The following is a 26685-nucleotide window of genomic DNA, read 5'->3' as shown; positions in this document are numbered from 1 at the left end:
AAGGTTTTCGGTTATGAATCAAATAAAGTGCAAAGCAAATACAAAGTGGCAAGAAAAATTTACTGGGTATTAGTGACAATTTGAAAGAAGCTAAACAGCACAATTTTTCATTGTTACCCTGATGCAATTTAATGGCATGGTGATTGAAAATTTACTACATAAAGGAGCCGAGCACGTTCGAAGTGGCAGCAACTAGTATGACTGAAACTGAGGATATGCTGCTGACTCCTGGAATGAAGTTTACTTTGGATCTTTTTTAGTTCAGTGAAAATCAGGTTCTGTGGTTAAATTTTTCCCCAGTCATGTTTTTCTCTTGGATTTTTTTTTCTCAACAGGAAATAGAAAATAAACATCTGACCTTAGCACAGTTCACCTCAAATAAATTGTGTGGAATGAAAATCAGACAAATAAATCAGGGTGTGTATATTCCAAAAGGAAATTGCAAACTGGAGCACATGATACATATTATATCATCAATGGAATGCCTCATAAAGAACCTAAACAATGAAAAATTGGCGACATCCTTAACTTTTGAACAGATTCTGCAAAATAAAAAGTAAATGACTGAAATAAAATATAGCCCTAAATTTAGTCATATATATTTTATTAATAGTCTGTGGACCTTTAGTTGAGGTAGATTAGGAAGCATGTATTTTCATTTCCTAGGCTGCTTAAAGCAAATTCCATGAGGTGGGGTGGGTTTAAACAATGGGAATTTATTAGAATTTATTACAGTTTTGAGGGCAACAAAGTGTCCAAATCCGGGCATCATCAAAGGGATGCTTTCTCCCTGACGACCAGTGACTGGCGGTCCTTGGCTCCTCTGCCACATGGCAGGGCACATGGCGGCATCTGCTGGGCTCTCCCTTCTCTTCTGGGTTTCGTTACTTTCCGTTTGTTCCTTCCATGGGTTTTTCTCTTTCTCTCTATTCATTCCATTAATAAAAGACCCCAGTAAGAGGATGAAGACCCACCGTGACTGAGGCGGGCCACACCTTAACTGAAGCAGCCTCATCAAGAGGTCCTGCTGGGTTCTGGATGAGATTTAAGAACATGCTTTTCTGGGGTACATACAGCTTCAAACCACAACAGCATGTGTATACATGTTATACATAGTGTTTCTGATTCTAAATAGCTTTCATAACAATGTGCTTTTCAGAGATGTGATGATTTTGTGGGGCAGAAGACAAATTTTTCTGCTTGAATAATATCTCAGTAGCCAAGTTTCTTGAGTATTCAATTTTTCCCACTTCTATAATTGACTAGTTCCTAAAATACTACAGTTGAATAGATTAGCCAAACCAAAAGGAAAATAAATCATTCTTGTATTTGTAGGAGCTTTAATTTGTAGCAGTATAATTAATTATTTGCTGCAAGTTGAATGGCTCATATATTGTTTGGGAAAAGAAATAAGATTTACAGGAACCATCTGCCTTCCTAACACTTAAGAACAAAAGTGCTTCTGAGATACTTATTTTTTGTAATCTATTTTTTCACTTACTTTATCCAATCCTGTCTTTCCTTAAATAGCACAATAATAATTCTATTTTAAAGAATTTTGAAGGCTAAGTGAAATAATGTATGAGAAGGTCTTCTATAAAAAATAAGTCTCATTAGCATATCTATAGGTCCTTTTGGACCCATTTCTTTTGTTCTTGGCTTCCATTTTTAGGCCACTCTTCCCTCCCAGTGACTTTTTCATATTAACATGTTGATGTACATTTTTCAGAGATGAGATGACTTAGGAATATATGGGTATCACAGTGTCCTTGACTTACTTCAGTTCTGCTAAAGGAAATGCCACTGGTAAAAAGTGAGAACCCCTAAATGCTCAAATGTGTGTTGTGTTTATCAAGAAACTATATTTCCTAAAACTTGAAAAAAGTCTTTTATTCAGCTCATAAAACTATGTCTCTATTCCTTTATTTCTTTTTTAAAGAGAAAAAACTCCCTTACACCTCAGGACTATTTGACAATATAACACATTTCCTATAATAAATTTTAAATTTTTAACTTTCAGAAATGTAAATAATAATAAAGAAATTACAAGAGAATGCCCATAAACAATGTAAATATTAAGTCAGAATGTGCGAAAAACAATTCAGTGACTGTTCTCACTGGTCTTCACAAGTGGGCCTGAAAATGGCCGTTCTGTGCCAGTCCAAGGGAAGCTTTTGTTGAGGTTTTTGTAGAAGGGGAAGGGAGCAATTACTGAGAGGACTTTTGTAAAGCTTAGTTAGAGAAGTCAAAGTCAAAATGTGCTTACTTTATTTTGGCCATCAATGTAGCAGTGCACACATCTCTTAAATTATTCATCTTTCCAATAGAAAGTTTCTCTCCTGGGACTTGAGGATTGAGTTAGATTCATTCTAATTCAAACACACGTTTTTTGTTTTTTTTTCTTAATTAAACCCTAAAAATAAATTTTGCACTTGCATAAGTCTAATAAACAGAGAAAAGTATGTTTTATAAAGTGTCTACATTGATAAACAAATCAAAATTGTTCCTGACCCAGCTGTTGAATAAGCCTTTGAATGAGATTCAGCTTTGTGTCATAAATAATGCAGTGCTTGTGCATGATAGGTGAAGCCCAAAGGAGTTTTGACCTACTCACATTCCCAGTGAGAGAGGATATTGCTTGCAGGCCCTTGCTATTACCAGGAATAAACAGCATCCACACATTTCCCAGGTGGAGGGCAGTGCTTGAAAATAGAGTCAGTAAGTGACGGTAAGTCCCGGCGGCCACCCTCTGGAAGGGCTGGGCTCTTGGTCAGCACGGGGCCTCTGCTCAGGCCACAGCAGCCCTGCAGCCCTGGCCTCCTCGGCTTCGCGGGCCTGCGGCCCAGACGCGTTCCTGGGCAGCAAAGGCCTTTTCTCTTGTAGCGCTTCTGTTTTTTTCTTTACTTCCCTTCCGTTTCTGTTTTTCAGAGTTCAGGGTGGACTTATATTCTGTTTCTGATTCGAAAAAGAAAAAGAGAAAAGCACTTCTCTAGTCAGGACCTTTCAAGTCCATGACTTTATTTCCATGGCGGTGGGGTGGAGAATAAACCCGAGACCCACGAGGTCGGCCTGAGGACCAGCGGGGACAGCGCAGGCAGGCGCTTGGCAATTGGGCCCGTTGCGGAAGCTCTTCCTGAGTTTGGACTGTTCTTTCCCACATTTAGTGCTTTCACCTCAGATATTTACATCAAGGGCTCCAAATCCAAAGAAATAAGAAAAGACTATGTGTCTTCGAAAAAAAAGAAAAAAAAAATTGGTGGGGGTTGGGGAGTGGGATATATGGGAAATGTGAGGAGCACGTTTTGGAGCATGGCCACGAAGCAGGGATTATAGTTGACGCGCTCTCAGTTTTGTAGTGCAGCCACTTTTAGTTAAACACATACTGCCCATGAGGCTTCTGCACATGGCGAACGGTCAAGCACAAGAGCACGGTTTGCCTTCTCATAGCTCTAATCTTCTCTAGGGGCACTGCAGAGAGAGCGCCGAGGACTTGCCATCCCTCAGTTCCTGTCCCAGTGAGCTCGGCTGTTACGGGGCTAGTACCAGGCCCCTTTGGTTGTCTTTGCTAATTGAAGGTGACCAGAGTAAGCAAAACTCACATATGCTAGCTCAGGGTGTGTTCTTTTTCCTGACCTGTCATACATAAAACAGCCTCCAGAGCCATGGTAAATAATTAGGGTTTTGGGGGATGTAATGTTCATCTGAAATGTTTCAATTCCTTGTCAGTCATGGAGCATCACCCAGAGTGCCTTCCGGGAAATCCTAGTTCTGAGGAGTGTACAGAGCTGTTGTGTGAGGGAGTAGGGAAGGGGGAATTGTAAGTCAAATAAACTTACGCTGGGTTAAGCAAAAGGTAAAAAAGCTTAATCAGCTTGTCTTCATTGGCCTTGTAATAAGAATTCCTTCTGTGTCCAAACTAAATTGATCTTCTTTTAGAAGGTATACAACAGGGCAAGGAGGGCATTTGTTTGTCAGGAGACTTGATAAGCACAGATCCTGTTCTTATTAGGTATTGTCTTGGCTTTTTTACATTAAAAGCCAGCTCCACAGGCTTGTTCAAGTACTTTAGAGGACAGAGATGGAGAAAATCTATTAGACTGCTAAATTTGTCCACTTTAAATGTACTAGAAACAACCAAATTATGTAGTCACAGTGATTTGGATTTTTTATAGTTTTAAGTTAAAGAAGTAAACTGATTCTCTTCTTCCTTAATCTGTACAAATTTGATTATTGATGTATACCCAGTCCTCCTTTATATTTGCTTTTGAACATTAGGAATTTTTTTGTTACTTTATGGTGCATTATTTAATTTTTCAGTTTTCAGGGTTTTTTCAGGATTTTTATTCTGAGGATTATATCGGGCCAAGTGAAGCCAAATGGCACTGGGGGATGGGGGAAGGTAGCAATGAAATGAGATGGAAACAGTCAAGATGGAGAGCTGTTTTGGGAATTGTATCCATCAGTTCTCCAGAGAAAGAGAAAACAGAATCAACAGGATATATGTGTATATATAATGTATATTTTAATACAAATATAACACATATTTTAAGGAATTGGCTCCTGCCAAGAATTGGGGCCAGCTGGGACTTCAGTCTAGTTCTTGGTCTGGAAGCAAAGAGGAGTGGAGTATAGGCGTCCCAAGGAGAATCTGCAGTACCTTGCAAGTAACTGCCACAGGGAAGCTCTTACAGGCTTGTCTGGCAAAGCAGGATTGACCTCCCACAGTGAGGGTGCAAGGGCGGCTTCCTTGGGACAGACCATTACAGATTTACGCTGTAATGGCAGGCTGGTGGACTGGAAATGCCAGTAACAGTAATGCTGAAATATTGAGTGTAAAATTCAGAAAGAAGTTGATGTAATCTTAAGGCAAAATGCCATCTTCTTTTTGGAACCCCAAATTCTTTGCTCTTAAGGCCTCCAACTAATTGGATGAGGTCTACCCTCATTATCAAGAGTCATTTTAACTGAAGGTCAACTGATTGTAGATGTTCATCACATCCACTGAATACATGCATGGCACTATCTGGGTCAGTATTTGACAAAGAACTAGACTCTCTAACCTAGCCAAGTTAACCCAGTTCACCACCACAGAGGTGTGGGTTATTTTCACGGGGAGACGTCGTATGCACCCTTTCTTGGCAATGGCGACCTTACTGATGCTCTGACCTAAAAACGCCTATGCAGATCCTGCGCCCAGTGGGTCTCAGACCCATGTGTAAGCGGTGGCCACTGTGCAGGCCATCAGAAGTCCTACCCGCCCGGAAACTGGCCCTGGAGATGGTACAGGTCTTCTACCAAAGGAAGACGGAAGTACTTACAAGCCCCTAAGTACCAAAATCTAGTTAACTTGGGTAGATCTGCCTACTATTTCAATTCTTGCATGATTTGGGGGTCACTTATTTATACTACTAACTGTGAATATGTGCTTCCCTGCCAAATTGATATACCTGAAAGTGCAAAATATATAAAGCAGCTTTAAACGGCCTTTTCATTAAAATTTGACGATGAAGATTTGATACACATATACAGTTAAAATGAAAGAAGAATTCAGGGTTTCAGTTTGGTTGTTAAAACTTTGGGGGAAAGACCAAGCAAACTGTACCCAATGTAGAGATTTTTGAACATTCATGGCTTAATATTTCTAAATTTTTCAGACTGTATCCGCGCCATGCAAGTGCCCTAAACAACCTTGGAACACTAACAAGAGACACAGCAGAAGCAAAGATGTACTATCAGAGGGCTCTTCAGCTAAACCCGCAGCATAACCGGGCTCTTTTTAACCTCGGAAATCTCCTTAAGTAAGTAGAATGTCTACCATTGATCAGATGGCCTTGCAATTTCAAGAACTTCTTTCCTTCTCAACACACTCAATTGTGGTGCCATTGCCTCTTCCTTGGAGCTGAATTATTGGGGCTTTCAAGTTTGAAGAGGATATAATTTTCAGTGAATTAATTCTATCCCAGGTCCTTCAAAGCGAGTATTTACCAGAATGCCTTTCTGGAAATGCTCATTCTGAGGGATGTTCAGAGTTGATCTCTGAAGAGGTGAGACTTGGGGAGGGATTCCATGGTCAAATAAACTTAGGAAATACCGAGTTAGGCAAAGATAAATATTCCTTTATTGCAAGAAGCTTTACTATGTTTTGCAAATCTTCAAGAAGGGAATATGGTATAGGGCATTTTTCAAAGTACTCTTTTTTGTTAGGGTGTTTCCCAAGATAAGGTTCCACGAATATATGTTGGAAAGAGCGCTGGTCCAGGAAGTGTTGCATTCTAAAGGTATAACAAAGGTGTAACCAAAAGGCACGACCATGGCTCATGCCCAGCTTGTCTTCCTGGCAAGAAATAAAGTATGGTTTGTCTGAAGTTAGCCATGGTGACTCTTGAATAATTCCCAGGAGTTCTCAGTGGTGCAGCATTTCGCTCATCGCCCCATTAGAGGCTGATAATGCAATTAGCGCCACTGAAAACTGTATCTTATATTTGTATTAATAGCGCAGTCATGCTGGTGGGGCTGCTGGCAGTGGTGGGGGTCACCCTGTGTTGGTTCTGGAATTTAGCTTCAACTCTCCCCGCCCCCCAGAAAAAAACAGTTTGAGAAATTCACAAATGGAAATTAAAAAGTGAAAAGAGAGTAATGATAATTGACCTGTGCTTGTTAGGATGCTGACAATGCACAGACTCGCTGGGTGAAGCTTCTGGAGAGCACATCTGGCTGCTTCACCAGGACATTACGGCTAATGGTCTGCTTGTTCTTCTCCCCTCTCTGTGGCAGGACTGACTCAACTGCCTTGGAATGAGGCATCTTCCTCACCTTCTGTTTCCTCCTTGAATTCTACATATTCATGTGGCTGTTGTTCCTTCTTACGAACGCGTTTTTATTTTATCCCATCTGATCAGAAGCATTGGTGTGTTAATCACAGAACAGATCAGTCTAACATCATGTAAGGGGGTGTCCTTCTGGGTGTGAAGTAAGTTTTATGTGGAATGGCTACGTCCATCCCTATGCTGGAACACAAAATCAAGGGAACACTGCAAAAACAAGTAAAGGCCAGGAAAGTACAGTTAGATAAAGTGGAAGAATTAAAAGTGTAAATCATTAAAAACTAGGTAAGCTTACTTTTTAAAATTAGATGATTTATTGTTATGATTTGATATAACTGAGAATACCAAAGAAGAATAAAGAAGTACACATTGACCTGGAAACTGCTTTAGCACAAGGAAGGTCCTTTGAAAAATAAAAGCAGGGAAGCGGCTGTGGCTCCATCAGTTGGGCTCCCGTCTACCATATGGGAGGCGTCTACCATACGTCTGGAAGCCTCCTTGTGAGGGCAGGCTCGCCTGCACGCTGCAGAGTGCTGCCCGGCCTGTAGGCGTGCTGCTGCGAGCTGATTCAGCAAGGTGATGCAACAAAAAAGGGAGACAAGCAAAAACACAGAAGAGCATGCAGAGAATGGATACAGAGAGCAGACAGCAAGCAAGCTGCAAGGGGGGAGGGGAAATAAAATTAATTAAAATTAAAAAAATAAAAGCAGATCAAAATATGTAGGGAAAACGAGTTCCAGCCTTGTAGATCACTCCCTACAGGTTGATAGAGTGCCTTCAGTTCACTCTGCTGCTTTTGTGGACACTTGTTTCTTTATGTGAACTTCTAAGGACTCACTTTTTAAAGTTATTGTTGCATCTGTTTATGTCCTACTTAGAGCTCAAATAACTAAATGACTGGAAAAAAGTCCTGAGAATGTGTTTTTGGGTATTTGGATTATATAGTACTTATTTCGAAAATCCTATAGATGAATATTTTTTCCAAAGAAGCCGGCTTTAATGGCCTGGCTACAAAATGATGTTTCCTATTAGGAATCATGTCCTGCCGTGATACTTACAATACTGTGCTGAATGTCACCCAGCTTTGAAAATAGTGGCAGAGATTCTTCTATCTTTCATCTTGCCAAGACCTGAGCCAGAGATGGATAGTCTAACCTTCCTTTTTCAGTTCACGCCTTCTTGCCCCTCTTATCTTGAATGAGTAACATGAGTTAAAAATAGAAGAAAGTATCTTTTGGAGAATGGCAGTGGCTCCAGAGCTCCAGGATTAGCAACATAGGATTTATTCCTCTCCTTCCATAAGATCAACTCTGGATGGTCATCCAAATTAACAACAGTGCAGTTTTCTAGTAACTTTTTTCTATGTGTTTTATGAGACTCTCCCAATGAGTGTTTGAGGTCATTGTGGAAGAAGAGGAAACTGAAGCTGTGGAAGGTGAAGCCCCTGTGCAAGGTCACCTTCACTTACCTTCTGCACTTTCGCGTTACACCACAGAACAGGCGTTCTGTCTCCATGTAGGCTTTTCTTAGAATCCAGTAGAATAAAATGGCAGTAACTCAAATTCGTATAGTACTTTCCATTTCACGGAGTGTTTTTATGCCCAGTATTTACTTTTTAAGACAGCCTATGGTGAAAAGTATATTTCATTCCTATTTTACAGATGGGCAAACCAACGTTCAGAGATGTCCTGTGACCTTGGCCTGGACTCTCTAGACCCACGATCACATCCTCGCCCTTGATTCCTCATCCTTTCATGCTCTGTTACCCATGTTGTCCAAGTAGCTCTCCAATCCAAGAATTATTTACTTAGCGTTTCCATGATGTTCGATGCCTTTGCGAGAACGCATCTTGCTGACTGTGTCTTTCTTAAGGAAGTTGCGAAGCTGGTTTACGTTCCCCTTTGTTTGTATCCCTGAGTGACAGAAAGAGGTGACCCCAGAACAGCAAGGCTTCTTCATGGATACATAGCTCCAGACTTTCTTCTACTTTCCTTAAGGTGCTTCTGCTACTAACAGTAGGTCAAAGGTAAAAAGAAGATAAGACTATTTTAAATTTGGTTGGACTTGATCCACTATACTATTTAAGATTTATAGTCTATTTATGTTTCAGAAGGCAGCTCACATGCCCTTGAAGATATTGCCCTTTTTTGTAAGCGGCAGCTTGCTCGGTCGGTGGTGGTGGGGTCTGGCTGCGGACGAGGGGTCGGTCCAGCTTTGGACGAGGGGTCGGTCCGGCTTGGGACGAGGGGTCGGTCTCACAGGGGTTGCGCGGTTCGGCTGAAGGGGTCGCCCGGAGAAGCAGGCGACGAACTGGGGACAAGGGAGGCCAGGCCCTTGTCGGGGGCTCTCAGGACTGGAGGGCGCACGGCAGAAGAACTACTGCGGAGACGAGGTAAACACGCAGGTCCAACTTTATTGAGGAAGTGGCTACAGTTTTATAGGGGCTGGGGAAGGCTGATTGGTCGAAGTTATGCCGTGTTCTGATTGGCTGCCGCAAGCAGTTACTGGGGAGAAAGGTCGGTGGGAGGTACTGGAAGGGGGAGGGGTGGTTAGGGATTGGCTGTCGCTGTTGCTGGGGGAAGTGGCAGGGTTTAGGAATTGGTGGCTGCTGTTGCTGGGGTGGAGGGCAGACTTGAGTCTCCCCCCTTGTGCCTGCCTGCGCAGGGAGAAAGAAGAAGAAGGGTGTTGCCTCATAAGGCATTGTGTGGCGCTATCCGGGAGGAGGGGCGGCCGCGGAAGCATGGCTGCCGAGAAGGGGAGACCCGAGGGCACTCTGCGCCCATGCCGAGCTCCCTTCAGGGGTGGCGGTGGGCCCAACCAGCCACCCTATTACAGGGGCAGCGGTTTGGAATAGGCCTACCGCGGCCGCTCCCCTGCCAGGCCAGCAAACCACACTTCAGCCCGAGGGGTGAACGCACTATTTTAAATTTGGTTGGACTTGATCCACTATACTATTTAAGATTTATAGTCTATTTATGTTTCAGAAGGCAGCTCACATGCCCTTGAAGATATTGCCCTTTTTTGTAACATAGAACTTCTAGATTCCAGAAGTTCATTCTAAGAACCTAAGTTATCTGTTTAGATATGAGCAGGTTAGATTTTATCATCCCCAGGAAGAAGTTTCTACCATTATGCTTATTTTATAAATGAGGAAACTATGGTTTGGAGATGAGTAATGTGCCAAGGAACCTCAGTGAGACCTGAGCCACCACTCTCGACTGCCACCTCACAGCCCACCTCAACACCGAGATGCCACTTAGAGCGTAACTGGACAGTAGAGACAGAAGGAGCTTCCTAGGTCATTTTAATTTTTAGTAGCCACATTTTAAAAAGTAAAAAGACCCAGGTGAAGTGAATTTTAATCTATTTTAAGCCCAATATAATTAGTATTAAAAATATTAGTGAAACCATTTATATTCTTTATTTTCGTCCTAAGTCTTTGAAATCCACCTATAGCACACTCAGTTCACATGAGCCACTTTTCAAGTGCTCAGTAGCCATGTGCAGCTCATGGCTCCATGATGGCCAGCATAGGTTTTTATTAATGATCTTAATTTTGACAGAAACATGAATTTTTGTCCAGGCCTGAAACTGTAAATAAGATGTGATTCTATCAAAACATCCCAGAAATACATACACCACTGGAGACACGTTTCATTTGAATCCTTGAAATCGTGGTTGTGTATTAGTCAGGGTTCTCCAGAGAAAAAGAACCAAGAGGATACGTATGTGCACAGGTATTATAAGATTTATCCTAGGAATCAGCTCGTGTGACCGTGGGGTTGGCGCATCTGAATTCCGTAGGGCAGGCCACAAGTTGGGAACATGGATGAAGGTTTTAATAAATTCCCTAGGAGAAGCTGGCTGACTGAAGTAGAGTTGGAAATCCTTCTTTCTGGCTGAGAACTCATCAGTTCTCCTTTTCAGGCCTTTGGCTGATTGGATGAGACGTGTCTCATTGCTGAAAGCAGTCCCCTTGTTGAGCACAGGTGCAACCAGCCATAGAGGCGATCGGCTGACTGATGACTTAAATCCAAGATTTGTACCCCGACAGTATCTTTCAGGCCAGTGCTTGCTGGACCAAGAGTGGACACCATAGCCTAGCCAAGCTGGCACCAGAAAGTGACTGTCACAGGCAGTGGGCAGCTCTAGGCCTTTACTCAGCAGGAGACCTCATGAGTACTGGCTGAGCACACCGGAGCTCTTTCATGACCGTTTCACTGGACCTTGAAGTTAACCTATTACGATTCTGTGCAGCCTGTCTACAGTGTGAGAGATTGATAAGAAACAGCTTGCCAGGCCAGCATTCTCAACTTACTTAATTACCTTCGGCTTCACTTAGAAACGAAAATGTGAAAGAAAATAGGCAACATTACCATAAACTTTCTGTGGATGAATAGAGCAGAAGTCCCTGATGGCTGAAGAGAATTTGCTAGAGTATTTAAAATTCAGGGCATGAAACATCTTTCAGTGAACACTTGAGTAATTCAGTTGCTGGTGTTTGTTACTGAAACAGTATAAATGGAACTTTGTAAAGAATGATGGCACAGCTTCCTCATTGCCAAAACTACCTTCCATTCACATAAGATGATATAAAAAATCTTATCAAAATTCAGAAGGAAATGAATTAGAATGTTCAATAATTGAGCTATATAGAAGATGAATTTGATCATGGCAAACAGTGTCTCTTTAGTCTGATCCTTTAGAAAATTGAATTTCTGGAGAGTTCAGGGACACAATGAAAGGTAATCATTATTTTTTAAATAAATTTAAATGTCTGGGATACATTTCCGTAGAGGCTTGGCACTAGCCATGTAGCATTTTATTTTTTTCAGAAAGGACATTTATACACTCAAGATATTAGCTCTCCCCTTCTCCACTCTAATTGAGGCCCATAGAATGAAAATACCAGCCCAATGGATAAAGAAAGAATTTTAGAGGCCCACATCACTACATTATGATGCCAGCGTTGCATTGCAAGTTCTCCATCCTCCTCTTGGAGTACACTCCTACCCACCTCCACCTTCACAATGACGTGTAGCGTCCAGGCCACCTGCAGCCTGCCTTCTCTCTAGTCCCACCTGCATGATGCTTTCCTCCTGCTCCTGTCTTTGTCCAGCTCATACCCGTCCCTCTCCATCATCAGCACCGGCACCTCAGGATCTTCTGTGCATTCTTGCGTCATCCCCAGGGACTCGAGCACAAGGGCGTGACTTTGCGTTGCTCTCCAGCCTATGCTGTAATCTTTAGCCAATTCAACAGTTATGTCAGTGGCCCGGCTGCTCTGCCTGCTTCAGTCCAAGACCCTCCATTTCTACTCAACCTTGGACCTCACCAACATGACTCTGCCCCTGGACTTGTAGTGATGCAGACCTTGTCATCCTCCAGTGCCCTAATTCTAAAATGCTCCTCTTTGACCTTCACCTCTGGCCCTTCCCCTCTTCTCTGACTCCTTCTGACCGTTTGACGGAGCCATGACAGTGGCCCCCCATCTCCTAGTGCTTCTCCATGCCCAGTTGCCTTCTTCTAAGACCTTAATGTTGCCATATCTCCATGACCCCCCCTTGCTCCCTCATTCCTGTTGGCCCCACTCTTTACCATCAGTGCTCACAATTTACAATCCCATTTCCAATTTTTCTCAACTATTTCAGTAATGCAATCATCTTCCACTCTTTCACACCTCTACCATCTTTTACCTGTCTGACCAGCCTCCAACCCAAGGTATACCCATTGCCTGCATTTTGCTTTCCCTAGAGCAGAGTTTCTCAAATTAGTTTTTATAGCACCCCCCTTATTTTAGTTTGCCAAAGGACTGCCAATGCAAAGTACCAGAAATGGGTTGTCTTTCATAAAGGGGATTTATTTGGGCTAAAAGCTATAGTTCCAAGGCCACAGCATGTCAAGTCAAGGTTACCATCAGGGATACTTTCTCACCAGAGTTAGCTACTGTTGATTCGGGGATCTTGCCACATGGCAAAGCAAGATGGCCAGTCTTTGCCGTCCCCTCCAGAACCCGCCGTACCCTGGAGCTCCGCTGAGGGCAGCCAGGCACAGGGCCTGCGTCTTTCCAGGTGCCTCAGCTGCTCCGCTTTCTTCCCTCCTTCAGCTGTGATCTGTTGGGCGTACGGCTCACCTATCCCTGGGCCTCAGCTCTTTGAGCCTCTCCGGGGCTTCTATCCTGGAACTCAGCTGTGGGTGGAACTGGAGCCTTTCTCTCCCAGAGCAGGATCAAACACTGCCGCTTCCTCTTTCTGCATGTGTGTCTGCGTTTACATCAGACCCAGCGAGCGGGGGAGCCTCGCGCCGAATCAAGCCTCACTGGTGTAGTCAAACACCCACAGGAATGGATTAGTTCAAAAACAACCTTTTCTTTCTAGGAGCCATAAAAGAATTTCAAGCTGTCACACCCCTCCAGGAGCCGTTTTAGATTTTTTCCCCCTAACTGCTCTCAAATACTGAAGAATAAGATTCGTTATATAAGGTTGAACTTTGGGAAAATGACAAACCATTATAATACCTAAAATTTTTGCCCCCACCGCACCCACTGAAGAACTAATTTTCGAATGAAAGCCCCAGACCTCTTATTCTATCTATCACGTGTTGAAGGAGAAAAACACCAATCTGAGCTGAAGGGACCCTAAGAGCTCTGGAGAGAGCATTGTGAGAGAAAGAGGACAGTTAGGGCTCTTCAAGACGTACCCTTGTGGTCTTCATGTAGAGTCGTCTGGGTATTTTCTGTTTTCTTGATACCTGCATCCTTCGCTCCTCTCCCCCCCCCCACATGGAGGCACGTTAGACAGAGTCATCCTCACTTTTACCAAGTATTACCAAAGTCTCTCCAAGTGAGTTACTGCAGCTTCCCTTCTTCCAACCTCAAGATTTCCTGCAGCTTCACAGGCTCCCTCATTTTTGCTCTTCCATGGGATAAAAAATTGCCCACCTTCTTGATAAGGCTAGTGCTTCTGCCTGTATGAATGTGTTTTTTTTTTAAATCAAGGCATAAATAAAATACAATAAAATACATTGATGTTAAGTGTTAAGTGTAATGAATTTTGACAATTTTATATACTCTTATAATCTCAAAACTAGATACAAATATTTCCATCACCCCAGAAAAAACACTTATGTCCCTTCCCCCTCCCAAGAGACAACCATTTTTCTGTTTGTTTTTTTACCAAAAATTAGTTTAACCTGTTTTAGAACTTCATATATGTGAGATCATTCAATATGTACTATTTTTTGTGTGGACATTTATGCTCAACATAATTATGAGGCTAAGCCATAATTCAGGACTCGGTATTCTTTATTGCTTAGTAGTATTTTATTGTGTAAATATGCTGCAAAGTGCTTACTTCCCTGTGGGTGGTACTTGGTTCGTTGACAGTTTTGGACTGTTACAAATATAGCGGCTGTGAACATTCGTGTCCCGGTCTGTGTATGTTCATTTTCCTTGGTGAGTACTCAGGCATGTAATTTGTGGGTAGAGCACTCGTTAATGTTACCAGTTGCCAAACAGGTAACTGGACCATTCTCACTCCCATCAGCAGGAGGTAGAGATCCAGGTGCTACGCATATTTGCTCACATTTGCTATTGCCACTCTCTCATTTGAGCCATTAATAGCCATTAGTGGAAACCCACATTTGCTTTGAGCATGCCCACCCCTTCCCCACCCAGTCCATCGTCCTGGGCTCTGAGGGCTTCAGATTCTCCCTGTTCACCAAATTCCAGCCCGTCCCAGAGGCTTCTAGAGGAGTGACTCCCGGAAGTGGTTTCCTCCCTCCTTCCTTTGACCAAATTGGCCAGAAGAGTGGTTAGACTGGCGACCCCGCCCCGTGCCGTCACTCTTCACTCAGCGGCCGAGCTCTCTCCTGAACGTCAGCTCTGGACTCCTGAGCTCCCTCAGCTCATTCCCTCTGCTTTCCCTGAAGTGGAGAATATTAGCATAATGCTGGGGAGCGGATGTAGCTCAGCAGTTGAGCGCCTGCTTCCCACATACTCAGTCCTGGGTTCAATCCCTGGTACCTCCTAAAAATATATGTATATGACTATAACGCTGTTGACCTCTCCCTGCATTTGATGCTCTCTTTCATTACAGATACTAATTGCGGTGCATTATTTTGCTTTTCTATACCCAACACCTACTTTTCTTGCACCATCCCTGTAAATGTTGGGGCATCTGAGAACGTCGTTGATTGTCCGTCACATGGACACAGAATCCAGACGTCTTGGCACACAGGACTTGCCATAGCCCTGCCGTTGCCTCCTTGTTTTCCACAACACTCCCACACTGCGTAAACCCAGATGCGCGGCCAAACTGCCCTTTTTCAGTGCGTGAGAAGCACAAACCCTGAGAAAAACTGCATTTGAAGGAATATTAGGTTTTAAGGCGAAAGCTCTTCTACTTCCGTTAAACTTGGGCCTCATTTGCGTGTTTATCATCTTATGTTTGGGATCTGAACAAAACTGAATTATCTGGGAAAGGACGAGTGTGCTTGCCTACTGCTCAGAGATTAGGGCGTTATTCATACGTCGCCACTTTACTAATTGTTACAATACTTTGAGCACTCTCTCCCCACACCAGAACCCTACTCTGATTTCTAATGACTGGAGCACATCTGAGCTGTTTTAAAACCACAGAGTGTTTTGCCAGAAGCTGGCTGAATGTGGTTTTGTTCACATTCTCTTGGAGGAGTTGGAGTGTCCTCTTCTTTCCTTGCATAAATATTTCTAATCGAGTTCAACAGGCAGGCCGCCTTGTCAAGCACAGGAGCTCCGAGGGCCCCTCGGTCCTGGAAACCGCTCCCCACCCCATAGCCCGCAGCGTCTTTCCTGGCTTCAGCTAGGCTGGCCCCGTCAGCTCCTGCCCTGCAGAAACGACTCCCGACGTGCGCTGGCGGCTGAAGGGGGAATGAGTCAACCAGAAGAACAAGGGACCGTGGGTCCTCCTGGAAATCTCTCCTCATGCACTTCTCCTCCCTCGAGGGTCCTGGGTGGAGACTCCCGTGCCCCTCAGCCTGACATCAGAGCCATGGGTCACTTTGCCCTGCGTGCGAGGAGTTGTGGAGATGACCGGAAGGCTTTCGGCTCTAGAGGAGCTCTGTGTGCACCGGGCAGGAGCAGGAGGGCCAGAGGGGGATGGGCGCCTTCCGGGGGTCCCCTCTGGCCCGGGCGCCCATGGCCTGCCCGCCGCACCCACGTGTCCTGGGAGGGAATCACTGTCGAGGCTTCTGCCTTCGGTGACCCCGTGCTGCTTCCGCCAGGCACCCTTCCCTTTTCCCTCCCCAGGCCCTGCCCTCCCAGCCTGGGTCCATCTCACCGCGGCCCCTGCCTGCTGGCAGCTCACCCCCTGCCCGCCTCCCCCAGGTGAAAGGGACCATCAGGTGGAACCTGAGCGGCCGCCAGGCGGTGCCCCTCCGTCTCACCTGCCCCCAGGTGGTGGGCAGAAGCGGCCCCATCACCCATCCCCCTGGAACCTCAGGTAGGGAGGCGGATGGGACAGTGGCCGTCTGAGGCTGGAGGGGCCTGGAGCCAGGGCTGGCTCTGTGACATCGCGCTGCCGTGCTGGCCCACAGCTGTGCTCCTGCAGGCACGGGAGCTGGCAAGCCTGACTCTCGTCCTGCCCTGAATGGCGTGACCCTGAGAAGGTGACTTTGACCGGCAGTGCCTCCGACTGCTCATTTATAAAATGGAAACAATACTAGTAACTTCCTCCTTCCTGAGTATTAAATAAGATGATGCATGCAAGTACTTGGCATAGGACCTGGCACCCAGTAAAGATGAAATAACTTTTAGTTGTTAGTAATTAGCAGTAGCCCGGGGACATAATCCCTTTTGCTTCTGATTTGGAGCTCAGCATCTCGGTGTAAACTGGAATCAGAAGTAGGAAATGCACGCTCTGTGCTGCAGCGCAGGCGCGTTCATCTCCCTCCTGGAGACGCAGCTTCCTGCGGTTTAAAGAAGGGGGCCCGGGGCCTCGGCCTCGTGTGTTCACGGAGCCTCTGCCAGGGGTGAACCCCACGGGCCGCTTACCCAGTCCACTGTACTGGGGGTTACTTAACAACACAGCACACCGCAGCAGCACGTCCCCGCAAGGACAGTGGTTCTTTGAATTTCAGTTCAAGCCTGCAGGCCCCCGGTCGCGAGCCCCTGCCCTAGCGCTCCCCAGCTGCCGGGACCGGGGTGGCGCGGGCTCCGGTTCCTCGGTAAACGCCGCCTGCCCGGGGCGCAGAGCGCAAGCCAGGGGCCCCTTAGAGAAGGAGGCCGCCCCTCCACTTGGCCTCGCGGTCGGGGCTGGGGTCTGCGGGGCAGCAGGTGGAGCTACTGTGAATACCTCCTCCTTCTCCCCTGTGCGGAGGCTCTGCCCGCCGCGGCGTGTGCTGGTCAGTGACGCTAGTGGGAGCCGAGGGGCACAGGCCCTTGCCCAGGCCCGGCCGCTGAGGCCCGTTGAGGCGCAGCGGCTGGCAGGAGTCGAGGGCAGGGCCCGCACGGCACCCCTGAGCCGACTGTGTGCATGTCGGCCGCTCTGCCTGCAAACTCGGGGTGTCCCCGGCTGCCTTCTCCAGGTCCCAGGCCGGGGTCCTGGTCTCCCTGCGCGGTGGCCTGGGCAGTCAGGGGGAACAGCAGCTGGGGCGCAACCCTCCCACACCCAGGGCAGCACCCCGTCCCTCCCACAGTTGAGCACCTGCCTCCACATGGGAGGTCCAGGTTGGGTCCCTGATGCCTCCTAAAAACAAGCAAACCCACCCACCCAGGGAGCTGAGGCGGCTCAGCGGTTGAGCGCCTCCTTCCACCATGGAGGTCCCAGGTTCAGTCCCCGCCCCGGCACCTCAAAAAAACAAAAGGAGACACCGGGCACGTGTCCCTAGCCAGGTGGGTGCTGCTGCCCACCGTCCTGCCCAGAGGTGTGCCCAGTGGCCTCGCACTGCAGGGGCTTCCCGGAGTCCAGCCCTTCTCATTCTGTGTGTGAAAGACAGGAGAGCCGCTGAGAAAGGCGGGCACAGGTCATCTCAGGCCGTTGGTAACTTGACACTCACGATTCAGTCTACTTTTATTTGTTTTTACTGGAGAAGTTGTGGGTTTACAGAACTGTCATGCATGAGATACAGGGTTCCCATGCACCACCCCATTTTTGACCCCTTGTGTTGGTGTGGGACATGGTACACTTGGTGAAAGCACTTTTTTTTACAACTGTCCTTTTAACTACAGTCCACGGTTCACCTTAGGGCTCCCTTTTGTGAAGTGCAGTCTCGTGGATGTTTTTTTTTTAATGTTTATTCTAAAATACAACATTTCCCCTCTACCCACATTCTGATCTGTTCTCCAGTGCTGTTAATTATGTTCACAGTGCTAGTTCCCATCACCACCATCCATCACCAAAACATCTCATGCTCCAAATAGGAAATGCATTTTAAGACTTGCTTCCCCTTTCCTTACCCCCACCCCTTCCCCCAGAACCTTTATTCTAGATTCTGATTCTGTGAATTGGCTTACTTTAATTATTACATTATCAGTGGCATTATACAATTCAGTGTTTTAGAAGAGCTGTTTAATTCTATCAGGAACAAAAAAAAAAGCCACTTTTTTTTAAAGATTTAATTTATTTATTTCCCCCCCTTCCCCTCCTCCTGCCCTGCTGTTTTTGCTGTGTTTTCTTCTCTTCTTATTTTCTCTCCTCTAGGACTCAACAGGATTCAATCCTGGGGACCTCTGATGGGGAGAGAGGTTCCCTGGCAATTGCACCACCTCAGTTCCTGGTCTCTGCTGCACTTGACCTTGACTCTCCCTTTGTCTCTCTTTTGTTGTGTCATCATCTTGCTGCATGACTCACTTGTGTGGGACACTGGCTCACCATGCAGGCATGCTTTCTTTTCTTCTTTTTCACCAGGAGGCCTTAGGGATCAAACCCAGAGCCTCCCCTATGGTAGGTGGTAGCTCTACACTTGAGCCACATCCACTTCCCAAATCACCTCTTTTTTATTTGTAAGAGACACGATTCTTGGCAGCAACCAAACACCTAACCAAGGGGCAGGGGTCCGAGAGCCACCCAGCACCCAGGGTCCCAAGTGACTAATGGGGATTTTATTGGTGCCAAGTGGATCACCAAACCCATTTATTCCTGTTACTGGCATTTCCTAAGTTTTCCCCAAATGTCAGTACTTTTTCAAAGCAAGCATCTGCTTTCAGTTTAAATAAATGTGTCATGAGATTTTACACAGAAAGCCAGAAAGATTTCTAGAACGACAAACTTAGCAGGTCTTTAATTACTGAAAGAAAATGTGAAGCTTTATTTGCTTTTGCTAAATATCTGTCATTGAGATAGAGCCAGGGAAGTGAGGTGATGCAAATGTTTCTACTCAACATGAAGGGAAAGTAGTCCCACTGCTGATGACCGAAGGGAAAATCCCCTGTGAGACCACAAATGTTGAATGGCAAAATTTGCATATTATGAACCAGATCAAATTCCTAAATAAGGTTTTCCTTAGGAAATCCCTGATGAAGGTTTTGCTGGTCCCAGAAACCGCTTTTCAGCAATCTTTGGCCTTTTGGAAGTTCTTGGGGGAAACAGTGGAGTTCTGCGTGCCGGCTGTTGGGTGTTGTTCAGGTCAGACGCTTGCGTGGCCCAGCCCCGCGCTAAGACGCGGAGGCCTCATGGCAAAGGAGACGCCTCAGCTGAGCTCTGCGGGGAGACGGCGTCTTCTCCTGCAGTACCCACCCCCCCCCCCCCAGCCTCCGCCCATCCCCTGGCTTCCAGGGAGAATCAACCAGCCCCTTCTCCTTGGCTCCGATTGTCTCAGGAAGTCTGCCTTCTCCTTCAGCTTCCAGCCACCTTTTACGTCACCCCAGTGTCAAGGCTCAGTTGACCCGGCAAATCCCACGTACTAACCAGGCGGAGTTTCTCACAGTGGGCTCAAGATCACGCCCTGGCCAGAAGCTCCTGAGGGGCCCCGGAAGAACCATTCCTGGGCCCCACCCCAGGCTTCCTGATCTGTGGCTGGGAGTCTGCATTTTGCCAAACGCCTAGTGACTTTTCAGCACTAGATTTGCGAGCTGTTCTTCTAGGGGGATGTAACTCACTCATGTCCCCACAAAAGGCGTGCTCCTCTTAATCCATGTCCTTGAGGGTGTGGCCGCAATTTGTAAATAGGACCTTTGAAGACTTTGTTAAGGTGTGGACTCAGCTGTGAATAGGGTATTTGAAGAGCGTGTTTCTATGCTGCCAAATCAGGTGGGCTTTAATTTATGTGACAGAGTCAGTGATGAAGAAAAAAGAATGTCCTTAACCTTAGCCCACTTTCTTATGGGTATGATTGAATGTCACTAGGACCTCTTGGAGGTGTCCTTTTTAGGTAAGGTGTGGCCAGCTGAATCTAATGGCTCTTAGTCCTGTGGGAAGGAGCCAGGCAAGAGAGGATAGGACAGCGCCAAGGACCCGGAAGCCACCTGCCCCGGGAGGAGAGTGCGAGCCGGTAAACGCCTGTGGTCGCGCCAGACCGCCATGCGGTTGGCAAAGTTTAGGTTGGCAAAGTAAGGCGGGGAGAGACAATATTTTCAGTCATGGACGATTATCCATCACCAGCTGGTGACTCTGTTTAGCAGATGAGGACATTCAGGATGATGATGTGTGATAATGTTGCCTAACATTGCCTAATTCTGGAGCACTTTCACCTGCCTCTCCCCCCATCCAGGAGTCCCTAGTGGCTCCACCTGTGCCAGGTGACCCCTCCCAGACAGGAAGTTCTGAGAGGTCTCTGTGATTCCAGATGCTCCTTTCCCTAACTCCACACTGAGGGTGTGTCTCTCGATGAGAATATACTGAGGTTGGAGTTTACCTGTTTGTTTACCAATTATGGGCCAGGTAATCAGGATTTTTCTAAATCTACAGAAACAAACTGTGGACTTTGTAACCTATAGCTCATGCTTGGCAAATTCAGAGGAAATTGTTTTTCCATATTGTAGCAGTTTGATATGGTTATGAATTCCAAAAATAGGTACTGGATTATGTCTATAATCTGATCTGTACCTGGGCATGATTGAGTTATGATTAGGCCATAAAAGGCATGGCAAAGGACAGAGTTGAGGCTTTCTGATGTTGGAGTTTGATGCTGAAGACTTAAGCTGGAGCCCTGGGAAGTCAGCATGCAGAGAAAAGAGAACTCAGCCCCAGAAAGAGAGGAACCCAGGAAGCCTGAACCCTCACAGACGTTGGCAGCCATCTTGCTCCAACACACGAAAATAGACTTTGGTGAGGGAAGTGACTTTTGCTTTATGGCCTGGTATCTGCAAACTCCTACCCCAAATAAATACCCTTTACGAAAACCAACCAATTTCTGGTATTTTGCATCAGCACCCCTTTGACTGACTAATACTCACATGTTCCCCTTTCTGAATTTACCTGGGGATTCTATCTAAATGCCTAACAGGGTAGTCCTCTGTAGACAAGGCTTACTTCAGTAGTGTGTGTCTGGTTTCCCCAAAATAGTTATAGAGCCAGAATGGCAGCTTGGGGAAGTTGTAACACTGGAATGCTGCCCCAGCAGGGGATCCGCACAGAGTGCGTGGCTCATTCCCATTGTTAAGCAATTTCATGATGCTTCTTTGAAATTTTCTACCCTTCTTGTTATGCCCACACCCTGTGGAAATAACTGCTTAGACCAGGGGTTCTTAATAAAGGGTCCATGAGCTTGAATTAAAATTTAAAAAAAAAACATTCTTGTGGGGACGTGTTGGCATGGGTGTGATGTATTTACTGAGTAAAATTTACTGAGTAAAAAACCCCATTTACAGTGTTTTCAGCTGACTGGCCAAGGTCCATGGAACAGAGAAGGGTAAGAACCCCTGGCTTAGACCTTTCTTATTTAACATGCTTTCCAAGTTTGGCTGAAGAAGAGGTTCAAAACTATACCTAAATGCTCCCCTTTTGTAACCACTCCTTGGACTGCCCCTCCATTCCTGGCTTGGCCCTCGTGTCGGCGCAGTGGCTTCTGGATGTCGGTTGCCATTAGGCTTCCTCGCCTGGCTGCCGGCCTTGGAGCGAGGCCTCCTCGGTATCGACCGTCACTGCCGTCGTCTCCCCATAGCCCAGCACTGGTGTTAAGTGCCTCTGCTGGAGACGGTTGTATTAAAATCCAGTGGCATTAGGCACGAGGAAAAGTCATTCTCACGTCTGCCGGGTTTTCCTGTGAAAGGTGGGAAATGTGGAAGGATACTTCTTTTGAGGGAACTTCAGAAGCACCTTCTTCTTGATTTTAAAAACTTGTTGAAAAGAAAGGGGGAGATAAGTGTTAATGGGTGATTTCCAAAAAAATCAAATGAGCCAATAACAGCCAAAACAAATATAGGACTCGCTAGGTGGCTAGACACGGATGGGTGAGGTGATTTGCCTAGGGATAGGCAGCTAGTTAGTGGTGGAAGGAAGCTTGCAACTAGTTCTCGTGGTTTCTGAATCTGCTTTTAATGACTGCGCAGAGTTCAGGCAACTAGCCTGCTTTGCAGTGCCCACAGCATCCACTCCATGGATGTAGCCTGCTCCACGGACATGGCGAGTGCCTCCTCCATGGACGTGGAGAGTGCCTGCTCCATGGACGTGGCGAGTGCCTCCTCCGTGGATGTGGCAAGTGCTGCTCCATGGATGTGGCGAGTGGCTCCTCCATTGATGTGGGGAGTACCTCCGTGGACGTGGGGAGTGCCTGCTCTGTGGATGTGGCGAGTGCCTCCTCCGTGGATGTGGGGAATGCCTGCTCCATGGACATGGGGAGTGACTGCTCCGTGGACGTGGCCAGTGACTGCTCCTTGGACGGGGCTGCGCTGGGGTTCCTGGATTCTGTCTTCCTTCGCATCCCTTCTGCGCTATTTAAGGAGCTGTGGAAAAGAGAGAAGAAATGAAAAATTATTTAAGCCTCCTCCCCCAAATTTTATTATAAAATTGGAAAATTTTAAAGTAGATTTGCAAAGGTCTAGATAGATATAAAATGATAAAGCCATGGCTCTTAAAAAGTTAGTTTAGGAACCACTGACTTTCTGCCGTGTGAGACTCACTGTTCCTGCCTCCAGAGGAGCCTAAAGCATGTTAATGTCACCCACAGCACGGAGGGCTCGGGAGAAGCGGGTGCAGCATGGGTGGTGCTGTGTGTCAGTGCAGGCAAAGGGCAGAGCTGAACTCCGAGTTAGAATCCTGGGTGCAGGACGCTGGGCAAACCACCAGAGCCCTCCACGCTTCCGTGTGTTTTCTGTTGGGTGGCAGTTATTGTTGTCTGAATCTTGACAAGGGGTGTGATTGTGGCTAATTCATAATGCAAGAATTATATAATGTGTGGAAGTCTCTTAGGATCATGCTCAGTACAGAGGAAACGTTCAGGAAACAATTGTGAAACACACAGCCTTAACCATGCCTGCCATGGTTAGTGACAGACAGACCTGAACTTGCTGCAGGAGGCAGTGGTGGGTGCCAGGGACGCAAAGAAGACAATTGTGTTGAGGTTCCATTATTCCTAAAAATGTTGAGCTGTGGAACCAAGGGCAGCTGGAAGAACCTGGCGCCTCCCCTGCCATCTCTTTTCCACACGTGTATAAAAAGGAAACCAAACACACAAGAAAGGTAGTGTGTTTGTGGTTTCCAGTTTCGCTGTGTGTTCAGGAGCTCTGAGGAGGGGCCTTTGCTGGGCGAGTCAGGGACAGCTTCCCTGAGGAAGTAGACGAGGCTTCCCTGAGGAAGTAGACGTGGCTTCCTTGAAGTAGACGAGGCTTCCCTGAGGAAGTAGATGTGCCAAGGAGTGGAAGGGAAAGCTGTCTGTGTGCTGGCATGGGAGAACATCGGGCTGGGCGGCCGAAGACCTGGGCCGAGACCTGCCTTCCTGCTTGGGGCCCACGCGAATCACTGAGCCTCTTTGAGCCTCAGTTTCCACTACTGTAAATCGAGGATTTGGATTATGTGCATAATTCTCAATCTGGGTGGTTATTATATTCCTAGAGCTTCCAGTGGAGTCCCAGCCTGAGAATGCTGAGGTCTTTTAAGTTCCTTCAGGTGATTTTAAGGTCACTGAGGACAGAGGAGTAGTGATCTCTGAGGTTCCTCAGAGCAAAGGTCAAAGGCCACCTGGGCTGGCCACATGAATACCTGTGGCATGTTTGGAACATTTGTTGGAACCATACTGACTAAGGCCATCTGTAGTAGGTTTTTATTTAAGAGAACAACGTGTTGAAAGCAGTGTTCTAGAAAAGTGCCTCTTTCGGGTGTCTCAGTGTGGCAACTGGAAACGGGTTTGTGAACTTGGGATGTGGACTACAGTTTTAGCAAGCAGAACCGAGCAAGGTGCCCTCTGAACTCATAATCCAATACAGTCCATGGAACAGTGCTGCTTTTTTTTTTTAACATGGGATAATTAGCAGAGTGCTATAATGATGTGCTTTAATGATGGATATGAAGAAGGATGCTACTAAGATCAGAAGCAGTTTGAAGTGTAGTTCAGTTCTCCTATGGTAATCACATTACTATATAACCAAGGAAGATTCCATTTAGATGAAAATCTGGTAGAGCAAAAGGGAAACGACAGAAGAAATGGCTTTCCTCTACTATTCCTTTCCTTCCCAGAAACAAAACTAGCTCCATCAACAAAATTACCACTTAACAACTTCCTCGGCTTTCTTAAAAACATTGTAAAATGTCTGTCAAGGTGGCCTTGGTGTCTGGGGCCTGGGCATTCTGTCTGTGATGACTCTCCAAGACCCCCAGTGAAGGCAGGAGCATGTGAGGATGCAGAGGCGAGAGGAGGTGTCCTCCCTGCCTGCGGTTTCACACCTTGGGAGACTCATGTCCTAGGTCAATTACCTGAGCATTCTTAAAGCGCGTCAGTCCCTAGGGGGTTTTGATAGTGTTTTGCATCAATGGTCCAGTTCCCCATGGATAACTGATAACTTTTCCAAAGTGTCACCTGAACGCTGTTGGGGGAACACAAATACTTAAATCCATAGTCTGTCTTCGGTCATGATGAATCTCACTTGAGTTCGTGTGTAAAAGGTCTAAGCTGCCCTTCTAACAGATGTCAGCCATGGGAAATAAGAACCGTTATCCTTTGCAATCATATTGTTGTGTTTCTCTGCCGATTTTGAAGAGCTTCCAAGTTAAATTAAGTCCTGTATTTGTCAGGGTTCTCTAGGGAAACAGAACTGACAGGAGATATCTGCAAATTGATGAGGTTTTTGTAAGAATTGTATCACGCAGTTGTCCAAATTCCATAGGGCAGGACGCAAGCTGGGAAGGTTTTCGATGAATTCTGACTAAAGTGGAGGTGGAAATTCATCTTGTGAGTGCTGCAGTCCTCACTTCTCCTTTACAGCTCTCAGCTGATAGACTGAGGCTCCTCCCATTGCTGACGGCATCTCCTTAGCTGATTGTAGATGTAATCAGCCATCTGTCCCATCAACTCACTGATGACTAAAGTCCATGAAATGTCCTCACAGTAACCGTCAGGCCAGTGCTTGCTTGATAAAACAACTGGGCACCATTACCTGGCAAGTTGACACATGAACTTAATTGAGGGACTTCGTTTTGCCTTAATTTCCTAAATCTGCCTCTTCCTTTCAATTTTGGAGGATTTCCAAGTTAACGTTAGTAAAGATTTACAAAAATCCTTGGAAGAAGAGTCCTGCTCACCATAAGATCCATAATAAAATTGCCTGGATTAAAATTAAACCTTTATAAACATGTGCCTGTGGGTGAATTGCTTTAAAGTATATTTTAGAATAAAAATTTGTATGTAGATACAACAGACTTCTGTGAAGTCTTGCACATATTCTTTAACCGTTTGTTGACTAAATGAATGAATCAACAAGAAAGCAGCGTTAAGAGCTACAAAATGCAGGAGTGGCTGTGGCTCGAGCAGTTGAGTGCCTGCTTCCCACATGGGAAGTCCCAGGTTCGGTCTCCCATGCTTCCTAAAAACACAAAAAACAAGCAAACAAAAAAACCAACTTGGGGCCACTGTGACTCAGAGGTTGAGCACTGGCATCCCACATAGGAGGTCCCGGGTTCAAGTCTCTCATGGACACAGCTGTGCATTGAGGGGAGCCCACTGGAGTTAGCCAGACCCCAATTAGGAGGGGCAGCAGGGGCAGCCACCTCCCTGCGAAATCACTTAAGTGCCTGGCAGATAACAGACAATGACAAAGTATTTTATTATTATTTGCTAAAGTGAATTGTTAAATGCAAGGTCAAGGTTGAGAACATGACTTTGTTGAGAATATGACTTTGTTTTTCCATGTCTATGATAGGCAGATTCCTTCTAAGTGAAATCACTTGTAACAAGGCTGCTTCTGGCACTTAACAACTAAAACTTACAGAGTCAGTATTAGTTTTCCCTCCGTAGAACCCATCCTGCAGAGACGAGCTGTAGGCAGGGAAGCAGAAGCCATGCTCAGCTCCCTTCAGTGGTTCATGCCCCTGTTCTGCCAGAATCTCAGCGTACATGCGCATCACCTGGGGGGCGTTTTTTAAAAGCCATTACATTTACTTTTAGTATATAAAACCTGGAAATAAAAAGTTAAGGGAGAGTATCAAAGGAGTCCACAGTGTGAAAGCTGCTTTCTTTTCTTTTCCACATTAGTGTTGACTTCTTTGCCAGTTGATGCATTGAGTCTGTGTTGGGGTTGAGTCTTTTATGTGCTCCCCTGAAAGTTAGGTTCTTAAGTTCGTCTGTTACTGTGGGCGTGGGACCCTTTGATGGCCTTGAATGCAGCTGGGGGCCTTTGATTGGGGAACGTCAGTGAGGGTGACCCAGGGTGGTTTATAAATGGGAGAAACATGTCATTTTACCTGCCACATGAGAGAGGACGCCAGGATCGCCGGCAGCCTCGGGACAGAGGAAT

General features: G+C 46.1%; 1 protein-coding gene across 1 annotated transcript in view; it reads left to right on the top strand.

Moving 5' to 3' along the window:
- Positions 1-26685, top strand: part of TMTC1 (transmembrane O-mannosyltransferase targeting cadherins 1) — a 255722-nt gene that overhangs the window by 179446 nt on the left and 49591 nt on the right. Inside the window, exon 12 of the mRNA XM_058282990.2 lies at positions 5655-5798. Within this exon, the coding sequence (XP_058138973.1) occupies positions 5655-5798 (144 nt within the window). The remainder of the gene's footprint in view (positions 1-5654; positions 5799-26685) is intronic.

The sequence above is a fragment of the Dasypus novemcinctus genome, chromosome 20 (assembly GCF_030445035.2).
Source record: "Dasypus novemcinctus isolate mDasNov1 chromosome 20, mDasNov1.1.hap2, whole genome shotgun sequence".
NCBI classification, from domain to species: domain Eukaryota; kingdom Metazoa; phylum Chordata; class Mammalia; order Cingulata; family Dasypodidae; genus Dasypus; species Dasypus novemcinctus.
The sequence above is the reverse complement of the archived record's forward strand: the minus strand, read 5'-3'. Positions and strand labels throughout refer to the sequence as shown.